The sequence below is a fragment of the Pogona vitticeps genome, chromosome 4 (genome assembly GCF_051106095.1).
Source record: "Pogona vitticeps strain Pit_001003342236 chromosome 4, PviZW2.1, whole genome shotgun sequence".
In the NCBI taxonomy this organism is placed as follows: domain Eukaryota; kingdom Metazoa; phylum Chordata; class Lepidosauria; order Squamata; family Agamidae; genus Pogona; species Pogona vitticeps.
The window spans coordinates 56,548,031-56,568,084 of record NC_135786.1 but is presented as its reverse complement, the minus strand read 5'-3'; the positions used below and the strand labels follow the sequence as shown (position 1 = coordinate 56,568,084).

Genomic DNA, 20,054 nt, shown 5'->3' with positions numbered 1-20,054 from the left:
AATCAGCTGACATCATTTCTGTTGTACTGGCAGAGCTTGCCAAGAGGATATTGGCCAGATAAAAACATTGGAAACACTTTAAAAAAACTTGACAGCTAAAACAGTTAAGACAAAAATTAGCAAATGGGAGGCCTACAGATTTTATCTCTCTGGCTACCAAATGCTTTCTATGAATATATTATATTAGATACTTTTGAGGTGATTATAGTGGTATGCCCTGTCCTGATCTGTCAACATAAGGTTGGTTACAAATATTTTGATCTATCAGTCTACCTTAGAAACCTAAATTGTAATTAAACACTTTGTTATGCTACCCTTTAAGAAAATATGGGACTTATTTATTTATTTATTTATTTGTAACCTTGTGAGAATGAAAGATTTCTCCTTTTAAAGATTTCTAGTCTCCAGATGGGAGGATGATTTCCAGGTTTCCCAGCCCATGGTGGGAAAGATGAAAAGTTAAAACAGTTTCAGTTTGCTTTGTCAGGATTAGTGTCTTCAACATGGCTATAAATAACATTTCAGCATTTGTATCATTCTTCCAGAATACATTTGTATCACTGTTTCTCCATATGCAAGGAAACAAACAACAGACCTGCACAGCAGTGGCAAAGTCAGACATTTGCCAGTTCCCAGCCCTTCTTGTTATCCTTACTCATATTCTCATACAACTTGTATGAAAAAAAATATTATATATAAATAAACTGTCAGTTGATTGATAAGAACCCACTTTTTATCCCTAAAGCTCTCTTTACCTTTCTGCACCTTTTCCACTCTTTACCTTTGCCCAGGCTGAAGATAAATGGCTCATTCCTGTCACGGCTGGAATCAAACTTTTTCCCACTGGCCAGTTTTCCTTTGTAGTGGACATAAACCTTGTCTCCTATCATAGGAGATTCATCCTTATTCCCTGGCCTCTTCACAATCTAGATTGAAAATAGGAAATATTATGTTAATGAAGTTAATATGTATCTCTAGCCACTTCTATACTAATAGATATATGGACTTGTAAAATCCATGTTTTGCATCTGGTAACGAGAATGAAAACTGGCCAAACAATTATTATTTTTTAAACATTATTTATTTATTTATTTTATGGGTTAGTGGTAGGGATAGGTGAAAAGTGGGCATGGGATAAACAGGGGGTTCAAATCAACATAAACATTTTAAGATACTCATTCTCATATGGTACATTTCATAGATACATTAGTTCCCGGTATAACTTAATTATAATATACATTCTATTTCTAAATTGATCATAGGCTTTGATTATCAAATATTAATTTGCATTCTATTTCTGAGCCAGTCATAAAATTTATGCCAACAATCCTCATGGTTCGTCTTTCTTATCAGATCTAACCATTCTGATAATTTATCCATTTCTACCATGTACAGAATTTTTACTATTAACTCATCTTCTGATGGATTTATCTGGGTCTTTCCAATGTTTAGCAAAGAGAATTATTGCAGCTGTCAAGATATGGATGGCTAAATACTGTATGTTTTCATTGGTTCTACTGATTCTCCAATTACGTTTAAAAGAAAGAATTCAGGGGTTACAGTTATCGGACACTCTAGAACCTCTTGCAGAAGCATTCCAACCCTTTTCCAATATTTTTGGGCTTTCCCACATAACCACCACATGTGATAGAAAGAACCTTCTTTTTGTTTACATCTCCAATGGAGATTTCAATTTTTTTTGGCTAGTTTTGTGTGAGTTATATACCATCTGTAATCCATTTTATATATTTTTGCTTTAAATGCTACTGACTTGGTAAGTTTTATATTGTTTTTCCATATTTGTTCCCACCGATCCAAAATTATATTGTGCCCAATATATAATTTTTGTCATTCTATGGTTTATTTTCAGGCCCGCCATTTCTCGAAACTCTTTTAATTCTTTCATAAATGCTTTAGTTGATTCTTGTGGATCTTGCACCACTACAAGTACCGTATTTTTCTGTGTATAAAACCACACTTTTTCCTAAAATAATTAGAGAGAAAAATTGAGGGTCGTTTTATACACAGAAGACAGCAGCAGAAGGCGGTCATTTTTGACAGCCGATTTTCCCTGCCTTTTGCAAAGTGGCGCTTCTCCCTTCCTTTTTGCTAAGACCCTGGCTTCACAAAAGGCAGGAAAAAGCAGCGCTCACTTTGACAATCACTTCTCCCTGCTTTTTGTGAAGCCACAGGGCTTCACAAAAAGGAAGGGAAAAGTGGCGGTCAAAGTGAACTCTTAGATCCCTGCTTTTCCCTTCCTTTTGCTGAGCTTAGCAAAAGGAAGGGAAAAGCAGGGATCAAATTTTCTAATTTGGAGTTAGAAAAGGGCGGGGTCGTCTTATACATTGGGTCATCTTAGAAACGAAAAAATATGGTAAGTCGTCTAATTCTGAGCCCTTTGATTTTAGCAGAAATTCTTATTTGATGCAATCAAATTTTGATTACTATCAAAAACAGCAATGGCGATAATGGGCAACCTTGTCTCGTACCTTTTTGTATTTCAATTTCTTCTTATAGTTCTCCATTAATTCTTATTTTTGCTTTTTGATGGGAATAGATCACTTTTATATTATTGATAAAGGATTGGCCAAACAATGATTAGAATGTAAGACAGGAAAGGTGTGCAGACTACACCCTAGAGCAGCCATTCTCAACCTTTTTTTTTTTTTTTTTGCCATGGCCATAAAGACAATATGAAATAAACAGAGGCTAAATCAGGATGGGATAAATCGCATAATAAACCTTATAAACTGGTGTGTAAAGAATTATTTCCAGTTTGTGGCACTCTTCACATGTGCCATATGTCCCTGTTGAGTATAGCTGTCCTAGAGGACTATATGATGTAGTAGAAGGTGGTAGAATTAATTGTATTAACATTATACTTTTGGCAGGGGTGGGAATGTGTACAATATTACATGTGCAATTTTACTAGCAAGCAAGTATTGTCTGTTTTTTGAGTAAGTATTGTTACTATTAAATCGGAGAAATTAAAAATTCATCCACATAGGGGAATGTATTGATTGGAAAGGAGGCACTGAGCTTTTCACTCTGCTCCTTCAGGGAGTTGAATAGACTGATGACTGTGTATCACACAGAATGGAGAGAGTGGTCTTAAGGGCCATTTTGGAGGGCTACATCAGGTATGTTAACGTATTTGTTCAGCTGGAGAAAGTACATGTAGATTAGTTTCCACACAGCCTTACCTTCAGAACTCCTCGGTCTTTGTTTGGTGTGATATCCTCGCCTTGTTCAATGAGAGTTGCTGCCTGGACCTCTCCTTCTTTCTTTGCAGCCTCATCAGTTGTCATGGTCTCATTTCACAGGCACAACCTTTGCAAATGAACACACAGACCCAAACTATGAATGAAGGTTGATTAATCTATCCTACCAGGCTTCAAAACAAACAATAAAAATGCTGTTATATGTCAGCATGACATTTCAGCATTCTAATGAATGAGGCAGCATGAATAGCTTAATAAAATTTGGGTCCTTATCGAGGAGCAGGAGAGCCTTTCTTGCTACCAAGGGTTCCATTCTCCAAGATTGCACTGAGAGTTCTAAATTGATGGCATACTGGGCTGCCATCACCTCCAATCTCTCTCCCTTGCTACTTTCTCCCTCTTCCCCCATCTCTCACACCCTTTTTTTCTCCTGCTCTCTTTTCTAAACAAGGATGGAATGCTATGGGAACTTGTTGGATTCAGGCACCAGCTGCCTGAAAGCTATGCCCCATGGGTTCCTCAGCCTTATTAGCATACTCCGGTATTCCAACAAACATTCAGATGTAAATGAGTATATAACAAAATGAGATTATGATGCTGTATCAATCAATTCATTAATTTAATTCTGGTTTATTAATAAAAATTCTCCACTGTACACAGGAGGCCAGAACAGTGGTTCAAACTACTTCAGCTTTTTCAAAAGAGCAAATAAAAAGAGGCCTTTTAAAATGTTAACTACCTGTATTTTTATTATCAAATGATTTTTTTAAAATATTATCTTTGAATAAAGCACTTAACACTTCAAAATCAATACCTCTCAACCATAAACTGTCACACAAAGTATATTTGTAATCTATTTTTACTGCAGCAACACCTTTGGTACCAGGATTTCCAACTAGAAGGGGCAAAGGAACTAGAGATCAAATTGCTAACATGCGCTGGATTATAGAGAAAGCCAGAGAGTTCCAAAAAAACATCTATTTCTGCTTCATTGACTATGCATAAACCTTTGACTGTGTGGATCACAGCAAACTATGGCAAGTCCTTAAAGAAATGGGAGTGCCTGGCCACCTTATCTATCTCCTGTGAAACCTATATGTGGGACAGGAAGCAACAGTTAGAACTGGATATGGAACAACTGATTGGTTCAAAATTGGGAAAGGAGTACAACAAGGCTGTATATTGTCACCCAGCTTATTTAAATTATATACAGAATACATCATGCGAAAGGCTGGACTGGAAGAATCCCAAGCCGGAATTTAGATTGCCGGAAGAAATATCAACAACCTCTGATATGCAGATGATACCACTCTGATGGCAGAAAGTGAGGCGGAATTAAAGAACCTTGTAATGAGGGTGAAAGAGGAGAGCGCAAAAAATGGTCTGAAGCGCAACATCAAAAAAACTAAGATCATGGCCACTGGTCCCATCACCTCCTGGCAAACAGAAGGGGAAGATATGGAGACAGTGGCAGTTTTTACTTTCTTGGGCTCCATGATCACTGCAGATGGTGACAGCAGCCACAAAATTAAAAGACGCCTGCTTCTTGGGAGGAAAGTAATGACAAACCTAGACAGCATCTTAAAAAGCAGAGACATCGCCTTGCCAACAAAAGTCTGCATAGTCAAAGCTACGGTGTTTCCTGTAGTCATGTATAGAAGTGAGAGCTGGACCATAAAGAAAGCTGACCACCAAAGAATTGATGCTTTTTAATTGTGGTGCTGGAGGAGACTCTTGAGAGTCCCCTGGACTGCAAAGAGAACAAAACTATCCATTCTAAAGGAAATCAACTCTGAGTGCTCACTGGAAGGACAGATCCTGAAGCTGAGGCTCCAATACTTTGGCCATCTCATGAGAAGAGAAGACTCCCTGGAAAAGACCGTGATGTTGGGAAAATGTGAAGGCAAGAGGAGAAGGGGACGACCGAGGATGAGATGCTTGGACAGTGTCATTGAAGCTACCAACATGAATTTGACCAAACTCCGGCAGGCAGTGGAAGACAGGAGGGCCTGGTGTGCTCTGGTCCATGGGGTAACGAAGAATCGGACACGACTAAATGACTAAACAACAACAAAGAAAAAAGGTGGATTGTGCTGTATTGATAGATGCGCAAGTGATGATCAGCAAGAATATTTGACTCTCAATAGTTTAACAAGAAGTAGTGAAATTGTGCACAACATTCTCTGCCATGGATGGTCTTGTGCTGTTTTTCTCTCAAACCCAATGCTCCATACCAGCAAATAGGAGTTGGCTGATGCAGAAGGCATAGAGGCTCACAGGATAGGAGCCAACATAGATGCCTCAAGGGATGAGAGAGAACCTCTAGAAGTTTTTTGGGGGCGAAGAACAACTTCATAAAGTTTGTGGAAGACTTTGTTAAATTTTTAAAAACAGTTTCCTAGCCATTTGTAATCATGATATGCATGACAGAATATGAAACCAGAACTTTGCAGAGAGCAAATATGAAAGTAATATGGGAAGCCTCCCACAGCTTTTGAAAATAACACAGCCAGCAGGAAATGTAATTAAGTGGAAAAGCATTGTATACAACCTTTTAAAATGCATTTTATTTTTTTTTTTTAAAAAAAATAAAGGATAGCCCAGAAAACCATTACAGACAATTGAGAAAATCTTGCAAAGTTAGATCTACTAATGGTTGTTGTGGGTTTTTCGTGCTCTTTGGCCATGTTCTGAAGGTTGTTCTTCCTAACATTTCGCCAGTCTCTGTGGCCGGCATCTTTAGAGGACAGCACTCTGTGCTCTGGTGTAGTTTGTTATCCTAATTACAAATGGCTAGGAAAACAAACTACACCAGAGCACAGAGTGCTATCCTCTGAAGATGCCGGCCACAGAGACTGGTGAAACGTTAGGAAGAACAACCATCAGAACATCGCCAAAGAGCCTGAAAAACCCACAACAACCATTAGATCCCAGTCATGAAAGCCTTCGCGAATACCTAGATCTGCTACTTTATTTTTCTCCTTAATAACACTTCTTGAAAAAGTCTAAGAAAAGTTTTTATTTTTAGTTATCTTCCCTTTAACTGGAGTGAGGTTTCTTATAAATTTCTTCACATTTATATAGCTTTCATTCTATTCATAACATGTAAAGAAAGAAGCATTGTAAAAATATACTGTAATCCTCACAACTGAAGCTAATGGCTAAGATGTGGTTATGTGTTCAGTAATTCTCATACCTCAACATTTCTCCTGCATCCCAATCCCAAACCAAGTAGCCACTAAAATAAAAAAGGGAGGAGAAAAGTATGCCATGCACACAAGGGTGGGAGTTGGGGGGGGGGGACTTCGGCCCTGCCCCCTCACACTCTTAAAGGAAGCTAAATAGGGTTGTCTGAGGTGCTTAAGTCATGTTGATGCAAAATTGTCCCACCTGGCATATCACATTTCTACTCGACTTTGTGACCCTATTTTGCCCATACCAGTCTGCTTCAAATGAGCTGTGTACCCAAGCCCTGGCTCGCTGAGAAGGCTGTAATTTCAAGTCAGTATACTGACCAGAGATTACGGCCTTCTCAGTGAGTCAACCCAATTAGACCATTTCAAGCCAATCTCTTATAGCCCTACTGTCCAGATTCTATTAATTGTTTTTGGCCTGTTAATCTCCCTACTCTGATCAATTTGTTTAACAAATTACTTCCTGCTGCTTATGTACAGTGGTGCCTCGCTAAGCGATTGCTCCGTTGAGCGATGAAATCACTTAGCGATGGGGTTTTGGCCATCGCCAGAGCGATCGCTTAGCGATGGCCCCTATGGGGAAAAATTGCTTTGCGATGATCGCAGGGAAGCGATCATGGCAAAGCGACCCTTTTTGCACAGCTGATCAGTGGTTCCAAAATAGCCACCGGAAAAACAAAATGGCTGCCCGCTGTTTTGCCTCACTTTAGAGGCACCAAAAATGGCCGGCCCTATGGAGGATCTTCGCATAAGGTCAGTTTTTAAGCCCATAGGAACACACATTAAACACATTTTAATGCGTTTCTATGGGCTTTTTAAAATCGCTTAGCGATTAAATCACTTAGCAACGTTTTTCCTGGAACGGATTAATGTCGCTAAGCGAGGCACCACTGTATAAACAAAATTGTTACAATTAGCTCCATGAAGCTAGAAACACACTGACAGAGCTATTGCACATAGAATAAGAAATGAGATATGCTACTCCTTTGCTTTGCTACTCTTGTTGCTATAGATGAACTAAAAATGCAACATGCGTGCTGTTACATACTCATTTTGAAAACCTCTCTGAAGTCCGCAGCCTAACATCTGGAGGCTATTCCACACTGTATGTGAACTACAGTATAGTTAAACAACATTAACTGGAAAAGAAATAAGAAACTTAATTTAACTAAGGTGCACAAAAAAGAAGTGTGAAAACAGACAATCCTACTGTAGAAAATATTTGACAACAACTGAACAAAGAACCAACTCTGGTCATTAACCAAAGATACAGAACACCTTCTCACAATGTTTTACTGAAGTAAAAATAAATCTTGTAAAATTTTCAATTTTTATCTTAACCCCAGATTATGAATACAAAGTATTCAGCCATTTCAATTCTTGAATGTGTTTTGTTTCACAAATGCAACAGCAGATTAGCATAACTCATAGAAAATACTGGCTCTTCTTTAACATTTTCATTTCTCCAGATTGCTATAGGTGGTAATCAGTGCATTTTACATTGATTATTTTCTGGATTACTGTGATCAGAGTTCAGTACACAAATATGTAATTAAAAAGAATTTTGAAAACCAGATCAGTTCTTCCTGTTTGAACAGAAAAAAAGAACAATAGGCTCTATCTAACTGCATCACTGTGTCTTCAGGATCAGTTTCTGCAAAGCACAAGCAGGAGAAGATAATTCCCTCTTCCTCTTGTAGCACCCTCCCCTCACTTCCTAAAAACTTGCTCTGGCAGGATAGAAAACCTCTGGATCAGTTTTTAATGACAGAGAGGGCTGCAAGGAAGAGGGGCATAAATCCTAAGTGCCTATTGTAGTAGAAAAATTATAATACAGCATATATACCAAGGAGAAAATATGATAGAAAACTGGATGTTTTCTATGTTAACATCCATGTTATGTTAAAAGTATGCATGTTAAAAAGGCAGCCAGGCCACCTTCTCCCAATTCAAACAGCAGTAATATTATGGTATTCTGTCCACAATATTTTTAAGTCTCATATTGCATTTTCGGTTAGCTCACTGACTCCCTTCTATCATTCACAATAAAAATTTAATCATGCTCCTTTCCTCTGAGTTAATCTGGACACAGTGATGTTCTGAGCTGCGTATTTGCAGAAAATAAACATATCCATGAAATCCAAACACATGCAGTGCCATGTACAATTTTTTTTCTTACATGGAAATTATCTCTGGGTTAGACAGTCTCATAGATGACATATAAACCTATTCCATAAAGCTATTTTATACTCTCATTCTCTTCTTCTTAGCCAAGTCATTCATTTTTGTCTATTTTGTCAAACAATGTGAAAAAATTCCTTAGAACCTTTCACACAGCACTGGAGACAGCTCATTTGTATGTTTTACTTCTCCATTAGGGAACACATATGAATTTTGGTTCTTGGTTTATCATCTTTGCCATTTGGACAAGCATGCATACAACTCAAAGTCAAGGGGAAGAAGGGATGTAATGTTCAGCAACATAGACATGGACAATTTCCACACTTAGATTTTTCCCAATTTTAGAAATTCATTGGCCAAAACCTTTTGAATTGCTACACCTGTGTAACTTCAATTTGCACACAACATTGCAAAATTTGCACCAAAGTGGAAACCACACCAAGGAAACAGTTACAGATGTACAACTGTGCAGTCAGTTGAGCAATAAGTTGCACAATCTGAGATGCAGACTGCCTAGGTGTAACTCCCACTGAAATTTCGCAGGTGTAACTTTACACTATGCTACTATGACTTCAGAGTATTCTTCTGCCCTAATGAATATTACACAAACTAACAGGCAAATGGAATAGCAACAACATTTATCATCACAAAAACATTACCTCAAAGTCGAAAACCAGGGGTGGGTAGACCATTAAATATCACAAACTGGTGAGCTTTAAAGTCCTGCAGGACTGTTCACCATCTTCCTTTACCCACTAGGTAGTGCTCTAAATTTGACTTCAGTTGATTGTTCCTTTTTTTTTGCCAATAAACAAAATCTCCAGTTTTATGTGTGTGTGTGTGTGTGTGTGTCTACACACACACACACACACACACACACATATGTGTGCATGTATATATATAAAAATATAGGAAATATTACAGTAAGATTTTTATACACACACACAGGAAATATTAAAGGAACATTTTGTGCAAAGATGGACATGATAAAGGACAAAAATGGTAGGGAAATAACAGAAGCACGACACCTCAAGAAGAGGTGGCAAGAATACACAGAGGAAGGCAGGAGGAGAAGGGGACATCAGAGGACGAGATGGCTGGATAGTGTCATTGAAGCTACCAGCATGAATTTGACCCAACTCTGGGAGGCAGTGGAAGACAGGACGGCCTGGCATGCTCTGGTCCAAAAGGGTCATGAAGAGTCGGACAACAACAAAGATCAAATGAAGCCTGAACTATCTCCGGTAGCAAAAATGTTGAAGCTGAGCCTGTCCTACTTTGGGTACATCATGAGAAGGCAGGATTCTCTGGAAAAGACATAAGGGAAAGGTGGAAGGGAGCAGGAAATGAGGAAGACCAGGTATGAGATGGACTCACTGTCTAAAAGAAGCCACATGCTTGAGTTTACAAGAAATAGTAGGGCAGTTGAAGACAGGACCTTTTGGAGATCACTCATTCATAGGGTTAGCATGAATTGGCAAAGACAACTGCACATAAGAGCGGCAGCGGTGGCAGCAGCAGCAACAAACTAACTATACTGTACTAGTAATTATTACAAGCCAGTAAATTATCCAATTGTCCCCCGCAGATAAAAACAGATCAGAACACAGCACTATCCACCCAACAATACCATAACAAAACAGGAACTATAAGGATTGCCACCTGCAGTTCTTAAACACTATCAGAATATCTGTCAGAATAAATTTCTGCTAGGAATTGTTTCATAAGTAAAATTATTTTCCTCTTGTCACCAAAACTAAGGTTGTCAAGTAAAAGAAAATTGTTAGATATAATTCTGATGAAATTTAATATCTATCTTGGGTGACAATTGCATTTTTCCATGGCAAGAAAACTGTCAAAAGACGGGCTAGCAATTTCACAGAAAAACTATGCTCTGAAGTATTTGTAATATGAAAATGAAAGGCAAAATAAAATTGAGAATCATGCTATTCTTTTTTTAAAATGAAAAATCATTAAGAATCACCAAGGTGACAAAATCTTAAATTGAAGTAATCTAACAGACATTACAAATGAAATCTGCTCTAATTTAGGATATTTTTGATGTTTCAGAGAAATATCTTCATTATAAGCATTCATCAATGAATTTGAGTATGGAAGTAAAAATATCCTCCCAACCCTGATGGGATGTGCTTTTTTTAAAAAAAGGCTTAGATATTAATAGCTACTTCGGAAAGTAAAATTACACATATATTTAAAATTTATTTTAAAGAATTTATCTCCTCTAATTCAAAGCACAGTATACAATATAAGAAAGCCAGAGCTATATTATTCAAAACATTTCAATTTATGTATGTGAACATTACATTTGAAACAGGTAGTTTAGAATAGTATTCTGAAAATGCATTGTGCACTCTCCTCTCAATTTAAACTATAAACAGTCTTCTGGTACCTTATAAGCCAGTACTGTAGTTCCCAACCTTGAGTCCCCAATTGTTTTTGGATTACAACTCCCAGGAATCCTGGCCTTCACAGCTAGTGGTGAAGGCTTCTGGGAGTTTCAGTCCAAGAACATCTGGGGACCCTAGGTTGGGAATCACTGTACTAACAAATGTTATTTGGCATAGGTTTTTTGTAGATTTTTGCTCACTTTTTCAGATTCATCTGAAGATTGCCATGACTTTTTATTTGCTTTGCTGCAACGGAACAACATGGCATTGCCTGGAAATCTTTCAATAATTTTTATTACTTTACAAGTCACAACTACCAACCAATTTAATTGTAGAAATGGCCCATGATCCAAAAACCTATTTAGGATATACCTAAAGACAACAGCATGACCTGTGACACCCCCCCCCTTAAAATCAGCAATTCCTAGGCTACATCTCAGTCTACTTTGAGAAGGCTCCTCAGTTCCCAAAGTATTTCAGCAGATGGCATCATCAACTGCTCTTTGAGAAATATAAACCAAAATCCTGAGTGTACCTAAATAGTTGTGTGGTTTTTTCCAATATACATAGGAAAGGATTAGAAAAATGAAGATCTATGGGCCCATAAAAAGACACAGATGGAAAAAAAACCCAGTAAGTTAGCTTTACAATCTTCTTAGAAACTGAATCAGATTTCTAGCTGGGGTCAAAACCAAAGCCACTTGTGCTACTTAAGCCATTAAGAATTCATGCACATTCATGAACAGTGTTGATCACATTAAAGCCTCAGGGTTGCTTTGCTTGTTGGCATGTTTCCCATACGGAGTTAATCTTTGTGTGGAAAAAAGTGAATACTGGCCCTAGTATTGTGTGAGACTGGTTATTACATTTGTTTTAGCCATCAATAAATGAGTCAGGAAGCCATTGTATTTGTAACCACTTACAGTGACTGTATAGATTATATACACATTCCTGCCTTCATGGCAATCACCATATACAAAAATGTACATAATGTGCTGTTAAATGTCTCTTGGAATATGTTCTTCAGATGCAAATACACAGCCAGTGCTAAACTAATTAGAGATATCCATTTTACTTCCATAACAGTTTAGAATTGTTTACATAAAGCACCCAAATCAATTCTTGTTGAATATCTCAACTCTGGAGAAATAGAGCTTATTTAATAGAAATGCTTCCGGTAATTGGTTAAATGTTTGTAAACATTCTTGATGCACTCCAGCAAATTTGATTCATAAATAAGAACAGGTTTGCCACCACACAAGCAATAAGTATAACACCAGGGAATATCCTGTTGTTAGCCGCTCAGAGTGGTATAAATATACCAGATGGGCGGGATATAAATCAAATAAATAAATAAATAAATAAATAAATAAATAAATAAATAAATAAATAAATAAATAAATAAATAAACAAACAAACAAACAAACAAACAAACAAACACCATATTACTACTCAGGAATGAGCACTAACTAAGAAAAACCAGGCAACATCCTCACACAGTAGTAAACACACAATGTATAGAGTGCACATATTCAATCCATCTTGGAACGTATACTGTAGAGAAATCAAATGGGCTTTTAGTCCACTGGCATACAAAAAATTCACATATATCATTAATACAACCAACCTTTCTTTGATCTGACAGAGACATTTAGTATTCTGGAATACATACCTTGAGATTATCACACATTAGAACAAGAATTATAGTTAACAATTTTGTTGTCTTCACAGCTGCCCTTAAATAAGGGACTTCTTGGCAAGCTCAGCCATTCTGTTCTGCAAAGAAATATATTTAGCACTCTGTTACCACATTAGTCAGTTATTTCAATACCTGACTCACTATGAAAAAAAGGCACATTGTGTTCTTCCTGGAATTTCTTCAAAATTAGGAAGATACGAAAACATCTCCAAACTGCAGTCCCAGGCATATATTGCCCCAAATATTGGGTTTTTGGCTTTAAATCTTTTACAGATCTTCTACAATTCTTTAACTGAACATGAGTTAAAAGCACCTTTGGCTCCGGTTCAATCAAAAGTTAAATTGGTTGCTAAAGTCTGTTACAGCATTATTCAGTCTTTTTCACACAGAGATTCACGTTGTTTTATAATCCACATTTAAAAACAACAACCAATGCTTCTAAGAAAATTTTATCCTACTTATATCCCAATTTAGGTGTTATTTTAAAACTCAGAAAATAAGAATACACTGAAAAGAACCACAAGTAAACAGAGCTTCTAAGGATTTATCTCCACATTTTTGAAACTAAGGGTGCAATTAGACAGGTAAGAAGGATTGTGTTGAAAAGGGTTGCTTCACCAGGTCTGATCTCAATTAAAGTGATTCTTCTCTGCACATTGTTGTTGTTGTTGTTGTTGTTGTTGTTGTTGTTGTTGTTGTTGTTACTACTACGACGACGACGACGACGACGACGACGGACGACGACGCTGCTGCATTTCTTGCAACAGGGACCCAAAGCGGCTCACAATATTAAAATTCACACAATTAAAAACACAATAAGTAAAATATTAAAAGGCAAATTAAACAATATATGATTTTAAATGGAATTAAAACATTAAAACATAAAAACATGGAAAAGATTAAAATTATCTGCTAAAATAGGGTTCATGGATTCGGTTGTAATTGTTAAAAGCCTGCCTGAAGAGATGGATCTTTAGCTTTTTTCAGAAGGATAACAGGGAAGGGGCCACCTTGATCTCCCGAGGGAGAGCTTTCCACAGCATGGGAGCTTTGACAGAGAAGGCCCTCTCCCGTGTCCCCATCAGCTGCACTTGAGCTGGCAGTGGGACCGAGAAGACGGCCTCCTCTGCTGATCTTAATCACCGAGAAGGCACATATAGTGGTGCCTCGCATAACGAGCGCACTGTTTAACGACGAATCCGCATAGCGATCTATTTTTTTGGATCACTAATGCGATCGCATTGCGATGTTTTAATAGCCTAACATCGCATTGGAATGATCGGTAAGCGTTTCACTTACCAATCTTCGCATTGCAATGTTTGCGGAACAGCTGATCGGCGGTTCCAAAATGGCCACCGGGTGCCCAAAATGGCTGCCACAACCATTTTCGCGTGATTTCCTTGCTTACCGAGGCGGCGAAAATGGCGGTGCTATGGAGGATCTTCGCATAACGGTGAGTTTTCGCCCCAAAGGAACGCATTAAACGAAGTTTAATGCGTTTCTATGGGGTCCCCCCCCCTGCATTGCGATGTTTCCGGATAGCGACGATTAATCCGGAATGGATTAACGTCGCTATGCGGGGCACCACTGTATAGAAACAGTCGTTTAGGTAGACTGGACCCAAGCTGTATAGGGCTTTATAGGTAATGACCAGCACTTTGAATTGGGCCCTGAAACGGACTGGTAGCCAGTGAAGCTCTTGTAGCAGGTGTGTTATATGCTCCCTATGGCTGGCCCCAGTCAGTAGACTGACTCCAGAGTTTTTCACCAGCTGAAGTTTCCAAACCGTCTTCAAAGGCAGCCCCACATAGAGTGTGTTACAGTAATCCAAATGGGATGTAACTAAGGCATGTGTCACTGTAGCTAAATCCAACATCTAAAGGAACCGGCGCAGCTGGCGCACCAGCTTTAGCTGTGCAAAAGCACTCCTGGTCACCACCGAGACCTGGGCATCTAAGCTTAGGGATGAATCCAGGAGTACAACCAAGATGCGCACCTGCGTTTTCAGGGGGAGTGTAACCCCATCCAGCACAGGCAGTATCCCTATTCCCTCATCTGCCTTCATATGGCCCCACTGACCCAGTTCAGCTCTAAAAAAAACCCAGTAGCCTCACTGCTGAGCCAAAAAGTTACAGATGGACACAGAAAAGGGCTAGGCTGGTTTGATCTTAGCTGCTAAATGCCAAGTGTGAATCCAAATAACCTGTGGTTTTTATATACCTGCAGGACTCTCTAGGCATGAAGTCAGAAGTACGTATGTTTGCAAATTAAAATGAAAGGGGAATAAATCCCAGCACAACCTGTTAAGGATCAACCTAGGTCACCAGCCTTCAAGAGTCACCTAAGTAATGAAGCTCAGAAAAAAATATGCATGCTGTCATTTAAATTTAAGTACTGCTTGTGTACTTAAGATGAGGTGGTAATGTAAAATCAGAAGTCTTGTAGCACTTTCAAGACTAACTGATTTTAATGTTTCATAAGTTTTTATATGTCCAAGCAGTTTTTCAGATGAGAAAGTTAAAGTATGAATGTCCTCCTTGTAAGAAACAGCAGCCTAAACACAGTATGAAGCCACTGTCACACCAGCAAAATGTCCCCCTGTGGTTACACAATTTTTAATCGCATTCCAGTCGTTCTTTGAGGTCACGAGGCATTTATTCCAGGATGTGCATCCCAATGTGTTTTTGGGTTACCGAGTCATTTCCTTCCAATTAAATAAGCGCCTAGAGCTTCTTGTTGAGACCATTTGATAGAAGTTAACCAAGGCATTGACACAAATGCCACAGAAATATTTTTTTAAAAAAACTAAATACATTTTAAAAGGATTTGCATAGTGACAGTAGTTCAAAAAAGTTGCAATAAGATTCATTCACACATGCAGCAATACAACTTCTTTAAAAAGATCCACAACAAAAAAGGATCCGCAGTTAGCACACTTGTCAGGTAAATGATTCGCTATATATTATGTGACCACAAATTTTAATTGCAAAATCAAAAAGGAAGGACTGGAAAACATTTTGTTGGCGTGACCATGGCCTGAGTCGGCAAAGATAATATGCATTATTGTGACTGGAATAAAATGGCTTCAGAATGTAATAGGATTCTTGCTGCTAGCTATTGTGCCTCCTATGTCAGTGTCTTATGCCTGTTTTCAAAAGAGACAGGTCAATTTTTTTCAACTGCTACTTTAAGTAATATTGATGTCATATTGGCTTTCAGATTTGATAAATCACCACATTTTGTTTTGTTAAATTCAGCATCACAGATCACATGTTCCTACTAAATAATCTAATTTTCTAGATGCTACAGAATATTAATGAATAGGTATGAGAATGAAGCAAATTATCTTCTTCTGTAATTTAGGTGTACCTGATCTACAAAAAGCTCAGATCTCTTTTATGACATCTTCCAAATGCCTGTTTTCTATAAATGTAGCAGTATGATTCATTTGAAAAGCCTATTGTCTAATGATGGAATTTCCCTTTCTGAAATGTCTCTTTCAGGATATATTAATATCTGCTCTACCAGGACAAGAAAAATGTCATGTTATCAGCACACTGATGGTACCTGCCAATTGTGAAATTATTTACAAATGTCATCACTATTATAGACATGGTGCATTCCTTCCTTTAGTCAGTATTAGAAGGCAAGCCAACTCACTACAAGCATCTGAATACAGTATACAGTGGTGCCTCACATTACGATCACTTCGTTTAACGACAAAATCGTATTACGATGAACTTTTTGCAATCACTTTTGTGATCGCAAAACGCTGTTTCCTATGGGGGAATTTCGCTTTGCAATGATCGGTTCCCTGCTTCGGGAACTGATTCTTCATAAAACGATGATTTTCCAACAGCTGATCGGCGGTTTCAAAATGGCCACCGGGTAAATAAAATGGCTCCCTGCTGTGTTTAGGGACGGATTCCTCGCAAGACAGGCAGCGAAAATGGCCACCCTATGGAGGATCTTCACTAGACGTTGAGCTTTAAGCCCACTGGAACGCATTAAACAGGTTTTAATGCGTTTCGATGGCTTTTTAATTTCGTTTTACGATGTTTTCATTCTACAGCGATTTCGCTGGAATGAATTAACATCGTAATGTGAGGCACCACTGTACTAATCAAAAAGCTGGCTCCAGTTGAATAGATGGCAGTGGGACAGAGTAATGGAGCAATCCATGTAAATTTATCTGTACAGGGCGATAGCTAGCTGCCTCCTTGCCCAGCATGGCTGATTAGAGCCATGAAGGGGGCTATGATAGATTGGGTCATGAACATTGTTAATTTATTGCTGAGGGGGGGAATTCTTCCCTCCCATTAAAAAAAAAAAAAACATTGTCTGACCCATCATCAAATGCCCTCAGTTAGCATCAGACCACCTTAATAATTTCTGTCCAATCGCTAATATATCATTCTTGGGCAAGGTGATTGAGAGGGTGAAGGCAGCAGACATGCCTAGAGGAACAGGACTGCCTTGATCCATTCTGGTCTGGATTCAATGCTTTCCCTGAGCCTGATCTGTAGACTTCAGTGGGTCCAGAATGCAGTGGCCAGACTAGTGGTGGGTGCGAGTAAATTTGACTATATTGCTCCAGTTATGGTTCACCTTCACTGGTTGCCCATTGCGTCCCGGATCAGGTTCAAGATTTTGCACTTCCATATAAAGCCCTCCATAGTTTGGGCCCATGTTGGACCATCTTTCCTTAATGTCACACGCCCGACCCACAAGATCATTCCTGTTCAGAATCCTCTGGATGGCCACCTCAAGGGAGGCTCATAAATCTTCTACAAGAGGTAGGGCTCTTTTCCTCTCATGCAATACTAGAACCAGGGGACACCCACTCAAATTGAGTGTTGGGAGACTGAAAACTGACAAAAGAAAATATTTCTTTACCCAGTGTGCTGTTAGTCTGTGGAACTTCTTGCCACAGGATGTAGTGATGGCATCTGGCCTAGATAACTTAAAAGGGGATTGGACAGATTCCTGGAGGAAAAGTCCATCACATGTTACAAGCTATGATGGTGATGTATAATTTCCAGGCTTAAAAGGAATGTACCTTGAAATGCCAGATGCAGGGGAGGGGTATCAGGAGAGAGATTGAATTAATAGGAACTGAGATTTTCATATCTGTTTGGTACCAATTTGGACAATATAGTTAAAAAGATAGAAAAATATAAGATATCGAAATTCACATGGCAAACTACAGAAAGACATACAGTACTCTCAGGTAACTTTCAAGAAACAACAAACACGTAAGCAAACTGTGTGACTGTAAAGTTTATCATTTTATAACAGTCAGTTTGTAAACTACACAAAAATGAATTGCACTATAAGAAATGTACTATTGTCTGCATGATTTTTACATCTGTTATTGCCATTCCTATATTTAAAAATGTGTAATAGAAATATATAGTTTTATAAACACAGCAGCAACATTGGTAGGGTATGTTCTCACCATTCAGATCCCTTCACTGAGAAGGAAGGGTGAGCAATCTTTCATGCTGCGTCCACCTCATGGAATATTCCTCTGCAATGAGCTATAATCATAAAGGAAAGAGTACGCCCAGTGGAAGGAAAGGCTACTATGTGTTATCTGAGGAAAGACATGAAAGCAGGGGTGTCCAACCTTTCACCTTCCCTGGGCCACATTAGAAAATGAAAATTTGGTTTGGGCCGCACATACATTTGGTTTGGGCCGCATGGGGGGCAGCCCTAGCCATCCTCCGCAGCCCCGCTCCAAGCGCACTTACCGGCAGCTGCAATCTCAGACAGCAGAGGCTGCCAGCTTCGACTCCGGCGGCTTTATGGGGCCGGGAGGGTGTCCACCTATTGACAGGGATGGCACAATGCAGTCACGCAGCCTCCCTGTCCCCTCCCCTCCCACTCCTTCCTTCCTTCCCTCCCCCACCGTTGTGATGTGCCCCAGCTGCATTCTGGCCACAAGCGCCGGCAGTGTAACTTGAAACTTTGGAATTTCTTTAAAAATAAAAAATTGCACTGGGCCGCATTACGAGCTGACCTGGGCCGCATGCGGCCCTCGGACCGCGGGTTGGACAAGACTGCATTAAAGCCTTTTCCACCCAATAATTTTGTTCTGAATCTGAGCAAAGCTACAGCTTGTTGCTGAAGCACTCCTAATAAGAATGCTGGCTGGGAAGTGCTCTAACCTTCTGTTTAACCAGTAGGTGGTGTCCCTTTATTTGCCATCAGATTTGCTCATGAGAAGTATCTCAAAATAATAGGCTGAATTCAGACAGTGCATTTCCTCCTAAGAAACTAGGCTGCGGAACAAGCCAAGGAAGAAGATAACTTCACACACTCTCAATAAAATGCAGAAATGGAGCATTAAAAATCAATTCCCCTGTGGGCTGCAGAGTGAACAACATCAAATTTCCCTGGGACAAAAACAGCTAGAGCTTTCAGTTGTGAAGAGGAAGAGAAAACACTGCTGATTGGGATTTATAAAAATAGGGTCAATTGGAGCTACTAATGTTTGTGGCAGTAGAAGTGTTTCAGAGCTTGAAAAATCACCTGAATAAGCCGCCTAGAGTGGTCTATCGATTAGATAGGCGGGATATAAATAAAATAAATAAATAATAAAAATAATATACACATGCTGAAGAGATTCAGAAGGACAATCAGATGCTGTATTAAATAAGAATTCAGTAACCATCTGCTTGATTTTGTTTTTGAGCAGCAACACTATAAAGTAATATATATAATCCATGTAGCAACTCAAAGGCTAATAAGAAAACAACAAAACAAAATACCACAGGAACAGAAAGAATCAATTCAATGAATTCGTATTAATATTTTCAAAGAACAGTTTTAGCTTTGGACAAGACTTACTGAAACAAACCATTCATTAGATAAACTTCACCAATAATAAACTGTACTTCTAGATTTTTACAACTTCCAGGCACTATCTCTAACATTATGATCTGTTACAAAAGGTTAAATAACTTTATGGCTTTCTTCCCAGTAGTTTTTTCCTGTTTCCCTGTCAAGTGTAATAAATTACACAAGCAATTTGGAATTTTAAACTGCCCCAACTCCACCTAGTGGCACTATCATTCAAAACCATCTGTAGTATGAAACCAATGTTTCCAATAGAATGATTCTTAAATTTTTAAGCAGCATGTCTCACAATTACTGCACAAGATTATGAACCAACCTATTCCTAGAACTGTGGCTACATGTGGAGAGGAAAGAAATTCCCTTACAACATAATGAGAAGAAGAAACTCATCTGACTTTGAATTGAAAGAGTTTCGTTGGCACTGAGCCGCTGAGCATGACTAAAAGACCAGACACTATATGGTTCCATTCCTATGCAAACTTCCTTGGGA

General features: G+C 38.7%; 1 protein-coding gene across 9 annotated transcripts in view; it reads right to left on the bottom strand.

The window, feature by feature from the left end:
- The window catches only part of FKBP5 (FKBP prolyl isomerase 5), a 73,243-nt gene that overhangs the window by 38,275 nt on the left and 14,914 nt on the right, over positions 1–20,054 (bottom strand). For 6 of the 9 annotated variants that reach the window (XM_072997455.2, XM_020795090.3, XM_020795082.3 and 3 more), the window contains exons 2-3: positions 3,204–3,330; positions 782–926 (exon numbers count right to left, since the gene is read on the bottom strand). In XM_072997455.2, the coding sequence (XP_072853556.1) occupies positions 782–926; positions 3,204–3,308 (250 nt within the window). In that variant the 5' untranslated portion in view covers positions 3,309–3,330. Of the gene's footprint in view, positions 1–765; positions 927–3,203; positions 3,331–12,676; positions 12,781–20,054 lie in introns of all 9 variants that reach the window. The other 3 variants (XM_078392757.1, XM_078392756.1, XM_020795074.3) reach the window with 2 other exon arrangements.